Here is a 14459-nt window from a genome sequence, read left to right on the forward strand (position 1 = left end):
TAGCCATTCATATTTTTTATTTTTAAACAATAAATTATAAAAGCATCAAATGCATGCTGGTATATAATTCAACTTAACGTGCGTACAGGGGAAAACCTGATTTTTGTTAAGAGATGCAATCTACCAGATAGATATGTACCTCCTCACTAAGATCTGATATTTATTGAATACCTCCCATGCGCAAAGCGCACTGGTAGGCTTTGGAATGTGGAAGTCAAATTCTAAATAACTCAACCCTGCTGAAATGTGTCTGAATAATAGTTATATCTTTATTGCTTCAACAGAGCAGAAGGGAAATAACCTAGCTATGTTGTTAAATTGGAATTATAAAGTGATAAATTAAAATAGCAATTGACACTCCACCTATTTTTCTGGAAATGTGAGGCAATTTAGTATTATAAATTCTTAAAAGTATACTGATAAGCCAATAATAATAGAATTAGAATGTATGAGTAATGTATAAGATATGTGTATTTCTGTCCCAGTTAGAAAGACTCCTTTGGAGAGTGAGTCTATATCTTTGAAACTCTCTGCTCAGAGCAGTGAATTTATTCTGCTCCAACAGTAAGTTTCTGCAGTGTGGCCAGTCTAATGGCCTAGGAATCTAAAATCACCTGGGTTTCTGTGTTACTGCTCTTCAAGTTACCACGCAGGCAGTCTCCGGTGATCCGCTTGACATTTTCAGCACTTTTCTTCCATCATCTAAATAGCGATGTTTTTAGTAGTAGAACTCAGAATTTAATAACTTTCCTATCAAGTAATCTATAAATCAAAGCTGAACTCTCTCATTAAAATTTAAATTCATAAACATTTTGGATGGATACTTTTTCAAGCAGGCATGTAAATTCTAAATTTTCCTTTACTCTTTGAAGCTATTATATACTTGTCAGAAGTATTTTTTTTGCAAGCTATTGGATCAGTAGCCTTACTTGTTCAATGCACAATCATAAAACTTATAAGTAAGTAAAATTTTAGCCTTTATAGACATTTTACTCCTGTTGCAAAGTATCCATGTATTTCTGATAAAGGGAAATGAGAAATGCAGTATGGTGTTAAGAATTGTAAAACCTGGGTATACTTTCAGGGGTATTTCTTCTTTAACTGAGAGACCTTAGCACATCATTTAACTTTCAGAAATTTCTTTCCTCATTCATAAAATAGAGTGAATAATATTTGCCCTAATTACATCACATAGAGCTATTGAGGAACTAAAAGAAAATATTGAGTATGGAAACACTTTGAAGGGGCCGCCCCAGTGGCGTAGTTGTTGAGTTGGTGTTCGCAGGTTTGGATCCCAGGTGCGGACCCAGCACCACTCATCAAGACACTCTGTGGCGGCATACCACGTAAGACAGAGGAAGATTGGCACAGATGATAGCTCAATGACAATCTTCCTCAAGCAAAAAGAGGAAGATTGGCACAGATGATAGCTCAGGGCCAGTCTTCCTCACAAAAAAAAAATTTAAAAAAAAACCACTTTGCAAACTTTGAAGCACTCTCAAAAATGACGTGTGCGTGTGGGTATGTGTGTGTATGTCTGCATATGCATAAGTGATAAAAATTAATAACCAAATCCTTGTTTGGTCGGAGTCCTGATTATTTATGGAAGTGAAAGTTATCACTCTTTAGAAAAGTTTGGAAAAGAAGCAGAATATTGTGTTTTAGATTTTGTTTGAGGGATGTGAACAATTGTCCACAATTGTTAATTTGCTTTCTTGGAAAGACTGCAGCTGAAGTTGACTATCTCAAGACTTTACCATGGGACACTAGCGTGTTGCACTTTTGGCATTACACACATCTTGAAGTCCTTTTTAATCTTCAAGGATTTTATAAACGTCAACCAATTCATTCCAGTTTTGTTTCCTAATAGCTGATGTAATACGGTGTTCCTTAGGGCTCCAAGTGTGTTAATGCATAGTTGCCACAAATGCATCATTTCAAAATTAAAGTCACATCAGGGGGCTGGCCCCGTGGCAGAGTGGTTAAGTCCGTGCGCTCCGCTGCAGGCAGCCCAGTGTTTCGTTGGTTCGAATCCTGGGCACGGACATGGCACTGCTCATCAAACCACGCTGAGGCAGCATCCCACATGCTACAACTAGAAGGACCCACAACGAAGAATATGCAACTATGTACTGGGGGGCTTTGGGGAGAAAAAGGAAAAAATAAAATCTTTAAAAAAAAGAAATTAAAGTCACATCAGAATCACATGCATATTTTCAACATAAGGGAGACATAAAAGTGAACATTATTTATGGGGCCAAATTTAAATAATACCATGTAGTCTTTCACAAGGATGACCGAAACTCTGCCGGAAGATGACAGAAACATTGGCTGAAATGATTGCACTGTATGGTAACACAGAAAAAGCATTGTGTGCATTGTTCTCATGATTTTGCACTATGTTATGATTCCCCACATTGAACTGTCATTTTTGAAGATGGAGTGCAATAGAATCTTACATAATTAATGCTTTTCAAGAACATCATTCGGAAAACTTAGATGTACAAAATAATTCAAAAATAATTATAAATGTTATAAAAGGGCATGGCATTTTCTTATAGAAATAGTTATTGGGATACATTTGAAAAAAATCTGACACATATGCCTCTTTTTCTTCTGTAGCCTTCTTTACCTGCAACAACTGATCTTCCGGAGTTTTTTATTGCTTCTTATAAGTGGCCCGGATGGACTCATGGCCCCTTGGATCAAAAAAACTGTGCTGCATCGTGGGCATTTTCCACTGCAAGTAATAAAGTCATTTTAATTACTTCCTTACAAATTTTGCCTTTGACCCTAGAGCCTGCGACAGTGATTAAAGGGTTTTTAAATTTAGAATATTTCAATGTTAACATTTGGTCAATTAAAATAAAATCTTATTCTGACCAGAGAACACAACCTGAAGATTATACAAAAATCCAGTTTTAGTCTGAAAATTGGTCTTTATTTTTAGGGTCTAATTTTAAATAGAGAGTAAATCAAAAGAGCAACAAAGAAAAATTGCCAAAATTTGTTTTTCCTGGGAGAGTTAAGGCCAGATGATAAGAAGAGTGGAAGATTCCTTTTCATCCGTAACATTGACTGTAATCCTAATACATGCATACGCAGCCATGCAATTCTTATGTTCTTTTCTCTTTATAAGATTTGGAAGAATATATTTAATTATTAAACTAATTTGATGTAAAGTAAGACTTCAGAACTAAATAATAAAGGATTAAATGTTTTATCTCATTTTAAATAAAAGTAAATATATAGGTTCTGAGTCTAATGTGATATAACTGATCTTTTCCTAAGAGTAACTTCCAAAGAGTGTTGCTGTTACTTCAAAACTGTAAGGAATACCTCTTTTATAGCTACTTTCATATAAGTTCACAAGCCCAGTAAACCAACACTCAGATACTGGACCAAAATTTGATCTCCAAATTATCCTCCAGAGTTTGGTTGCACTCCAGCAGTTAAATTAAACCGAACATGATGTTGATTGGCTACTAGCAAAGACCTTCATACACCCGTGCTCTAGGCTGTGAAGGTCATTCCAAGAGTACTCAAAAACAGTGTGAGCACTGAAAGCATTGTGAAATTAGTACATAGGCTCTGGGAAAAGCCAGCTCTGAAGGGTCACACTCCCTGGAACAGAAAAGTGCTGATGTCTTTGTCTACCCATCATAACCTCATAACATCAGCTAGTTTGTTCTAAAAGTGATGCCTTTGGCAGAACCATAATGTTGGCTAAGCTCACCTCTGGAGTGGCTCCATCCGTTAACTCTATACTACTGCCTACTCCCTCAGCATATGCTCTCTGGCTATCTGATGTTTGTCCTCAATGCATTAGGGATCCACGTGGGGACCTCTCTAAGTCCTGTTTCAGACAGGTGGACAGAGATTTAATTAGAAAAATTGTTTGTCATTTTATGTTCATGCAGTTAACATGTTAGCCCTCCTGGGTGACACAAGAATTTTATCCTAAACTTAAAGTTGGACCAGTATTTCTGAAGATGTCTAAGGAAAGGCATTAGTGGTAAAATACTGAGAGGAACTTGCTAGGCTGATTTGGATGGTGCATTTTGGTGTCCCCAGGTCACAGCCCCACAGATGGCCTCAGCACAGGGCTAAGTCTGGATTTGTCCCCTAGCTAATTCACCAAGACACCAGAGAGCAGGTTTTCAACACTTTTGTGGTTTCAGAGGACACAGTTTTGTATCCTGTGTACTCAGTATGGCAAATCAGGCCGATGCTATTTTTCTGAGTGTGTTAAGTAAAGAAAAGAATAAACTAGATTCTCTTAAAGATCTAGAAAACTGTGTCAGGAAATAGTAGTTTAAATAAGACAAATTGTCTTTGAAAGAAGCTAAAAGTTACAAAATAAATAGGACATTTAAAAAATATACACAGACATAAAAAATAGTTATGCAGCCAAATAAAATTCAAGCAAGATGTCGGGAGCTGAAGAAGTGAAGGAGTTTGGAATGGTGGGAGTGATACAAGCCACAGAGCAAACTTGGAGATAGAATAAAGTAAGCAGGGAAAGTAATAAAGCGTGTCTCAGAGGTAAAGCCCAATGAAAGTTTTCAAAAAGAGAGTGGAAAACAATTTTGCTGAACTGAGTCATTCTTAAATCTTCTGACCTTTCCTAAGGATTTCAAGTGAATTTGGATTAAACCTTCACTGAGGTTCAGAAATATCTGTATAAGAGCAACATATTGTATACCATTAGAGTTCAAAACACTTATGCTTTAGGTGAAATTTTCCGATTCATGGGCTGGTATGGATAGTGAAGGTCACCATTTTCAAGCCTTTGGTTTTATGAAAGAGATACAAATAGAGGAAGTGACTTACTCAAAGCCAAAAGCCAAGAAGTCTCAGAAATGATCCTGGAAGCCAGGGTTCTGACTCCTTGACTATTATTTTTTCTCCATTATAAAAGTATTTTCTGAACCAAGAAATAGTTACACTAGCATTTGAAAAACTTACATTTGATTCTGAACCCTTATATTGAAAGTCAAAGCAAGGAATCAAGGAATTTCTCTTTTCTTTTATGAAATACATAAGAAATGATTTTCTTGAGAATAGCAGAGGTGGTGGTATAGTATCACTTGCTCCTGTGAAATATATCCAGCAGAATAATAGAGGAGAATTGAGAAGGAAGTAGGAGGTTATAGACACAATACATGCTGAGTGTGTAAAATGTGACAGCATTTGCACTACAAACTTTTATATATGAAGTAGTTACATAAAAAACATGTATATACAAAAATACATTTGTAAATGCATTATATTAAAATGAATTATTTTAGAATAATTTTAAATTAGCAGCCAGACAATTTTGATCAGGAAAAACTATATCTTCTGAGAAAATTGGATGGATAGAAGAAAGGTTATGACTTTGTTGTCTTTAATTAAAACTGAGTAAAAGATTAAACATCAAGAATGAGATTTATTCCAGGTATCCAACAAAAAAAAATCTGTACCAAAATTTCATCCACCCCAATTTCCTCGTAATCTGATCACTCATATTAGTTTATCACGGTAGCATGATCAAAATGATAACACGTATAATTTTCTGCTACTGGTTGATTAGTTTCTCTAGTCTACTACTATAGAGGGGCAGAATTATGACTCTCTTGTTTCTTGTTTATCATTGTCATTTCTAGTGCTTAGTGTAACGCCTGTTTACTAGTAGGTGGTCGATAGATGGGTGTTGGAGAAAGGAACAAACTGATATATATATATATATATATATATATAATACACACACACATATATATATAGCAAGATGAATTTATATATGTATATAAATTTACACATATGTATAAAACAAGATGAATTCCATGTCTACTCTAATCAGATTAAGATCCTAATTTTCAAGACGATTATAAACATAAAAGTATGCCATGTGGCTTTTAGATATTTTATAAGATAGATTCATATCAGCCTGGATTAGCTTAAGAATGGTCTCCTGAGTAGTGAAACTACATACGGGTTTTAAAACCAAGAACTCGATTTATTCCACTATACCAGATTAACATGGATGAATTTCCAATTAATATTTCTGTCATCAGTTTTTATGGTTTCCTTAGTTTAGTTACATTCATTTCAAAAAATACATATTTACCCATGACTATATGTAAGACATTGTTCTAGGTGCAGGAAATACAAAAGTAAGTAAGATATGGCTTTTGCCCTCAAGGACTTTCACTTGATAGATTTCTTAATGAAGAATTCATGAATATACGGAACGTGAAAGGAACAAGGAACTAGAAGCATCTTTGAAGTTGCTAAGACAATAGAGCAATACCAAAATCAGACAAAAGTTATGACTGAAATTATGACACAGTTGAACTTGTTGGAATACATATATATATTAATGACATTTGGCCTTCATTTGAGATTGCATAAAGGTTTGAAGACTAGTTTAGGGTTCAAACAAAAAGGGCTATGTGAATTATTAGAAATACCATGTACCATTTGAATATTAATCAATATTCTATTTGAAACAGGTGTGGCTGCTGACCGAATAGCAATTCAGTCCAACGGTCGATTCACAGCCAATCTGTCTCCTCAGAATTTGATCTCTTGCTGTGCCAAGAACCGTCATGGATGCAACAGTGGAAGCATCGATAGGGCTTGGTGGTACCTGAGAAAACGTGGGTAAATAGCTGCCAAACACGTGTTTCTAGGATTCTTATGACTGCTACTAGGGTTAGAATAAGGAAAAAAATATATATTTCAAGATTTTTACGAAAAAATCTACAAATATATGCTACATCTGTATAAATGTATACTGTATTTAAATATATACTATATTTAGTATCTACTGAGATTATAAACTATTGGAAACAATTATTTGAAGAACATACACATTCCCAGCTAAATTAATAGGAAGACTCAACTACGCATTGTCCTCTTGATCTCTGAGCCAGATAGTTCTACTGAGTTCCCGTGGAGGGAATAGAGCAATTAATGTTGCTGAACCCTTGTTGAGTCTTTCAGTAACTCAGATAGATGAACAGATAAAGACAGCTAAAATTGGATTAAGATGAGTAAAATAAAGAAGTAATTTATAGGTGCCTCAGCTCATCAATATCCTTAATTGTCCCCATCCCGTCTGATGAGAAAAGGCAAGTTACATTTCCTTACTCTCACGTAGGACACTCTCTGATAGGCACACATCCTTGTGTCTGTTATAAGAGCTAATCTACTTAACAGCTGAGTTATTCAGCTAAGGAAGCTGCAGAAGATAACCAGTAGTATACATAAATATTGCTCTAATCCACTGAGTGCTGGGGGTCTCCTATAGAATAGTTAGATAGTATGAAAGAGTGAGTGTCAGATATTGATGGGTGGCAATACATTTCTTAAAAACTTTTTTTCACAAGTTTTTGCCTAATAAGGTGGTGCTTAGAAAGAATCACTTGGGCTGATACTTTCCTGGTGTAATAGTGATTCATTGGCTTCTGTTTTGTGCAATGATAAAAATTAAAGCCCTTTAGAAGCTTAAAAATATAAATTATTAAGACCCAATTAAATCTCATTGTGTTAGTCTGCTCTGGTTAACATAACAAAATACCAAAGACTGGGTGGCTCGAGCAATAGGCACTGATTTCTCACAGTTCTGGAGGCTGAGAAGAACAAGATCAAGGTGTTAGCCAATTCGGTTCCTGATGAGAGCCCTTTTCCTGGCTTGCCTTCTCTCTGTGTCCTCACAGGCAGAGAGAGCGCTCTAGTTTCCTCTTCTCATAAGGGCACTCATGTCATCACGAGGGCGCCACCCTCAAGATCACATTTAAAGCTAATTATCTCCCAAAGGCCCTGTCTCCAATTGCCATTACTTTGGGAGTTAAGGCTTCAATGTATGAATTGGGGGGTGGAGGGAGACACACAATTCAGTTTGCAATACAAATTATCCCAAAGCAACATATTTAATGCAAGACTTTTTTTTGAAGTGTTTAGTGTTTTGAATGGCTTTGCTTTCATCATGCTCCTTATTCAGATTCTCTTACTCTGTTGGACACTATTGATCTTTCTTGAACGAATCTTATTGGATACGTCAATGGCCCGTTCAACATTCAATATCAATGAAACCAATTCCATTGTTTTATTTTCTTTACTGTATGCTTCTATATTCAATGAATTATGTTAGATTTGGAGCCAAATCATTTGTACTTTTCTATGTTCAGTTTCAGAATCAGAAATCAAAATTATTCTCTTTACTTTTTGTATAATGTATACATCTGATAGCTTTCTAGTTTAACTGTTAGTATTATATTAGTGTATACCATTTCTCCCAAAACATCATGAAGTACAAACATATAATAATTGAAAGCTTATGAGAAGATATCTATAACTTAATAAAAGGGAAAAAAACACCCTTCATTCTAAAACTTAAATAATTTTTCAGAACACTCTATCTGGGTATAGTAAAATTTATTGTCTTTTTCACATCAAATTTGGCTCTTCTACTTTATAATTATAGCTGCAGAATGGAGGAGTCCTTCCCCTGCTAACATTAACACAGATTTGATTGATGGTCACTTTTCATCTTAAGGAAATTCTACACTGTAGGTAGAATTATTTATTAAAGTGGATTGAAGCAGGATTATTAAAATTGTAATGAAGAAATAAGTAGGGGGCAGGGAGTGTAATGTCATTGAGCTACTTGTTGGAGTCAGTCAACATTTCGAAGGTTGCTCATATAAGTAACCAGAATAATTTGTGAATGTTTAATTCAGTAAAATTACATATACATAAGATATTATGGCATTTTCCTAAGTATTACCTTTACTTCTCTGCTTATTCCTCATAGACTGGTATCCCATGCATGTTATCCACTTTTCAAGGACCAAAATGCTACCAATAATGACTGTGCCATGGCAAGTAGGTCTGATGGGCGGGGCAAACGGCATGCCACAAAGCCATGTCCCAACAACATCGAGAAATCTAATAGGATCTACCAGTGTTCTCCTCCATACAGAGTCTCTTCCAACGTAAGTCCAAGTGACAAGAGTTAACAATGGTTGACTTTGTAAAAAATATGCAGCTGTGCTGTTATTAAAACTACCTATTTAAAAACTACTTAAAACTATTATATTCTAAAATAATGCTATGTTGCCAGGTATAATTTTTTGATATTCTTAAAGTGTCCATTAAAGACTTCAGTTTGGGTATGATTTCTGATCTTTGTAAGATTAGCAGAATGAGCGATTGGTTTAAATTTGAAAATGCCCACAGAAATAGAATTTAAAATTATGTTTTGTATATATATTTATATATATATATTTGATAAATAAAAGCTAAAAAACCCCTTTTTCACTGAGTTTTCTTGTGTTAGTAGGTCATTTCGTCAATCCTTTGCTTTATTCCACGAAATAATTGAAACAGACATTGCCATAATGGGAAAACGACTCCTTCGGATTCTAGTTTGTCATATTAAAAGCCCAGGCAAATTTTCCTTCATCAGATCGGTGTTACCCAGTCTTCTCACTTTCAGAATATCTGAACTTTTTGTGGCTTCCAATTACCTGCAGAAAACAGTCCAGTATTCTTACTGTGACATACAGGCCTTTCGTGATTTGGATCTGGCCGAATGCTTTTACAGTCTCATGTCCTGCCAGCATCTACCCCCTCCACCTGCCCACAATGTCCTGATACATATGACTACTGTCTGCTCCCTACATACACCATGTCCTTCCATGCTTCTCTACTTAGCCAGATTCCTCTGACACAGATTCTTATCCCAACCTATTTCCACTGGTAAAATCCCACATATGCGTCAAGGCCCAGGTCAGAACTTCATCTTGTCTGTGAAATTTTCTTGACTCCTAGGCAGAATTAATTTTCCTTTCTTGTTTGCATCCGTGGTACTTTGTGCTTGTCTCTGTAATTGAATTTATCATATCGTAATGCAATTAGTAGTGTTACTGTCTGTCTACTCCACCAAAATGTAAATACCTTGAGGGTAGGTTCAGGGTTAATGTTTGTTTCTACCTAGTTTCTGGTATATACCCTGTGATCAATGTGCATGGATGAATGAATGAATGAATGACCTGCCTCCTTACTAACACCTGCATTATATGTTGGGTGGCAACATAGAAATATTTGTATGCTAAAACTACACTAAACTTCACTAAACAATCATCTAGAATCAGTCTTGTGATCAAAAGAATGGAGCTGACACTCATCTCCACTGATAAAACGATTTTCACTTCATTATTTTTTCTTTATGACCATAAAATGTCATTATATTTCCTCTCCATTCCAAAATTATCAGTGGTAAAAGTCAATGAAATAAATGGGTGCATCTTGTTTTTAGCAAACTTCATCAGTGCAGCATTTCACATGTGAGTATTTCAAAGCATGATTAAGAGCAAATTGCAAGTGGTCAAGGCACCTTGGATTGATAACTCCTAAACCGATTGTACAATACCTAACATTATAAGCCAGACAATAGTTTTATACTCTGATAACAAGAATGATGCTTATTGATATTTTTCCTTCCAGGAAACTGAGATAATGAAAGAAATCATGCAAAATGGACCAGTTCAAGGTAAGCTTGAATGAAATATTGTTGTGCTTTATTTGTTCCTTTAATAAACATCATTACATTTTAGCTCACAAAAATGGAGCATAATAAAGGAGAGAAAATTTTGACTTTTAGAGTATTTGTAAGATTCAATAGTTCTAAGATTAGTGCAATAATGGGAGATATGCTCACCTAATAACTTCATTAGGTTCCTTTTTATCTTAAGAAGATAGACTCATTCATAAATTGAATTCTTAAATATTAATGACACATTTGATGAAAGTCTGGTAAGTCTTTCCAAAGTGATCATGGACCAAATAGACAGTCAAATATGAAATGCTAACTGATGGAGCTCATTTAATTGTTCAGTCATATTTAAGAATTATACATAAGGGCCGCCCCCATGGTGGAGTGGTTAAGTTCGTGTGCTCCGCTTTGGCAGCCCAGGGTTTCACTAGTTCAGATCCTGGGCGTGAACATGGCACCACCCATCCGGCCATGCTGAGGCGGCATCCCACATGCCACAACTAGAAGGACCCACAACTAAAATATGCAACTATGTACTGGTGGATTTGGCAAGAAAAAGCAGAAAAAAAAAAAGATTGGCAACAGTTGTTAACTCAGGTGCCAATCTTTAAAAAAAAAAAAAAGAATCATACGCATTGTTAGAAATTTTCTCATCTTCAGTTAAAGGGATTAGGTAATGGATTGAAAAAAAAATCAAAGTTTAGCAGTAGAAACAAAGTAGATATTTTCCTTTTCCTATAAGCTCAGAATAAATCAAATAAGCCAGTATGATTTTTGTGTTGTATAAAGGGCTTTCTATTTTGATCAGTTTTGTAAATGTATTATGGATAGTAAACTAGCAGTAAATAAGAAAATAATATACTGGCTTACTGTATATTGACTTTGATTTTTAAGATATCATCTCTGATACATAGTTTCTCTGCTGACTTATTGAATTGTATTTTGCACCAATGGCCTGGATAAAGATCAGTCCAGAGCATGTATTCCCTGTACTAAACATTGCCTTGAAGTCCAGGGAAGAGCAAATCCAGTGAAGCCTAAATGGAAATTCAGGTTGTGAACACTGCAATACCCAAAATATATTATCAATGCAGTGGAATAAGCCAAATAAATTCAAATCAACCAAATAAATTTAAATAAACCAAAATTAAATTTCAAGCATTTGATATATACCTAAAGAACTATTGGCCAGTGTTTGTTTTGTTTTTCTGAAGACAGACCTAAGTAGTATTGGCTCAACATCTAGAGAAACCATGGATTTAAAAACTGTGTTGGAAGAATTTTTATTGGTCGTTATCACTACCTAACATTTATGAGAAAGCAAAGCTTATACTAAACATGACCCGAATTTAATTTTAAAAATCTGAGGAACTTACATGAAACCTGAAACAAAGAAGAGATTTTTTTTTCTCCTTACAGTTGTGTGATTTTTGTTTGGCTGTTATAAGAGCGAGGAATTCATGTGTAATTTAAATCTGTGATTCATTAAGTGGACTTTATGTGACAAATAGCACAGGCATTTGAACTCAAGGCTGAATTCAAAATTCCAACTTTGGCATCTGCTACTTAAATGACCTTGGGCAAGTTATCGAACCTCTCTGCATCTTCAAATCTTTTGTGTTAGTGTTTTAAGTTTCTCCCTCTTTAATCAGTCAAAAGATATTTGGATCAAAATTATTCAAAATGGAGAGCAATTTAGGTTTATTTTATGGTCAAATACTTAGATGTTCATGAATTCATAAAATGAATCAAAAATAAAGAGATAAAATTAGAAAATAATGCTGTTGAAATCCAAATTATTCAGCATCTATCTAAGAAATGTTTGTTGAGAATCTTTCTCCTGCTAGTTGAGCTGTCAGAAAGAGAGCTCTGAGCAACGTGGCTCCAGCCTGCCCTCATGCCTGTTAGAGTTCTGGGTAATAAGTTGGCTGCAGTTTCTCAAAAGTAAGATTGCACTACAGTAGCTTATATGGTCACATTTTTATGGGTTCCTCAAGTCTGTTCTGCTATCAGAAATTGAAGGAAGGAGCCACCTTCAAGTTAGTTGTGATGGCGTCTCCCTCATGTTCCTTTAGTTGGCAGTCTTTCAGCAATGAAGAGTATATTTTATTCACGGTGCTTAGAGAGAGCAGAGAAGAGCTAAAGGAGCCAACGGTTCTGTAGAAGAGAAAAACCAGTAGTGATGTCTTCACATTTTTATAAGTGCTGGTTGACTCATCTTGCTGTCAATGCAACGTGATTGTTTGCACGTTGTTGCTTGGGCTAACATACAGCGTTTTCCTCCTCTCTCAGTACAAAGGAATGTCAAAGGCAATAGAACGCTGAATAAACAACAGTGTGTGCATTCTTCTGAAATCTATGGAATTAAAAATAAGTTTAGGTGCTGGAGAGAGAACAAAAGCCGAGATCTGCATAGAGTACAGTTATATAAATTCTTAAAATCCCACGGGAATGTGTTTTAAAGTAGCTAAAGAAGATTTAACCTCTTTTGAGTATATATGAGCAGCATCAGAAAAGACATGGAACACTACAAAATGAAATAAGACGTGGAATATTAAAAGTCATATTTGATTTTGGAGTAGGAACTTCATTTTAGGATCTATCAAATGCTAGTGACCTTAGTTCTTATTTTATTTAAAATGCATATCAAACTAAGATAGAGAAGCACTGCACACAGTTATCAAGGTATACTTATCTAGTCCCAGTTGAAAATATTTTCACTTCACGTCTTCTAGAAGAGTTTAGAGTCTTCACCCTGAATTGCCCAAGCCCTTCAACAAAGCAGCACACAATGCAGAAAAGAAGAAATCTGGGTGAGGGAATAGAGAGCTTTATAAAGTACCAACTCTTACTTTCTAAAGAATACAACATTGGCTTAGCTCTGCAGAGCTGAAAGGATGAAATCTTGTCAGAGTATTCCTTTGCCAAGGGTTTGCTTTTTATTCAAACTCACCAAGGGAAGGTTTGCATTTACTTCTAAGGATTAAGGACAATTACCGTAAGCCCAGTTTGCTAGCTTCACTGTTTGCGAGTAGCTTAATTGGAATTTTAAGAGGCTTGTGGTGAAGCCCAAGGTTAATGGAGAAATAGCAATCACTAGCCAAGTGTAGCGGGTCTTTGTGGCAAGGGGCTCCGTTCCTGGTAATAGTGCTTCTGTCAATTTAGAATAGATGGCCATTTAAAGGTATATTGTGTACTTAAGTGATATTCAAAATAACTAAGGGTGTTTTTATAAGAGAACAAGAAAATATTGCAGTCAATTAAATTAGTAGGAAAGAAAATTAGACCGAATTGCAAAATTCCTTCTTAGATTCTACTCCTGGCAATTTACCAACCGACTGTTCTGAGAGGCTTTCTGGAGGTTTTAAAAGATAACTGTTTAAAACCATGCCATTTGTCTTGTTGGATTTTATTTTAGCCATAATGCAAGTCCACGATGATTTCTTCCATTATAAGAAAGGGATATATAGACATGTTACCAGCACACATGAAGAACCAGAAAAGTATCGAAAGCTTCGGACACATGCCATCAAACTTGCTGGGTAAGGCAATTTCTTAAAAATCTTCATTTAACGTTTTTGGAAAATGAAACTGAAAATAAGTGTATGCAGTGCATTTAGGTACCAGAATTCCCCTTGGTATGAGAGATTCTCATACAGATTAAAAATTATCTAAGCCTTGACACTATTCATGATTATTTAAAAATCCTGTTAAACAGTAACTCAGTATTCTGGGGAAGTAGATCATTTCCTGTGTCTCACTTATTTGTGTTTGTGTCATAAGAATCTGTTCTAAGGGCAAGGGAAACACGTTATTGGAATAAATTCTACATATGACATAATCAAGGGAAGGGTACAAACTCAAAGTGTATAAGCATTTGGGGAGACGGTTGTGGATGAAATTAAAAATGGTAGAG

The 14459-nt window shown here is 35.4% G+C and overlaps 1 protein-coding gene across 1 annotated transcript in view; it reads left to right on the forward strand.

The window, feature by feature from the left end:
• Positions 1 to 14459, forward strand: part of TINAG (tubulointerstitial nephritis antigen) — an 88362-nt gene that overhangs the window by 21588 nt on the left and 52315 nt on the right. The window contains exons 5-9 of the mRNA XM_023625117.2: positions 2623 to 2746; positions 6495 to 6645; positions 8801 to 8981; positions 10495 to 10540; positions 13962 to 14085. Coding sequence (XP_023480885.1) covers positions 2623 to 2746; positions 6495 to 6645; positions 8801 to 8981; positions 10495 to 10540; positions 13962 to 14085 — 626 coding nt within the window. The remainder of the gene's footprint in view (positions 1 to 2622; positions 2747 to 6494; positions 6646 to 8800; positions 8982 to 10494; positions 10541 to 13961; positions 14086 to 14459) is intronic.

Source organism: Equus caballus, chromosome 20, assembly GCF_041296265.1.
Source record: "Equus caballus isolate H_3958 breed thoroughbred chromosome 20, TB-T2T, whole genome shotgun sequence".
Taxonomy (NCBI): Eukaryota; Metazoa; Chordata; class Mammalia; order Perissodactyla; family Equidae; genus Equus; species Equus caballus.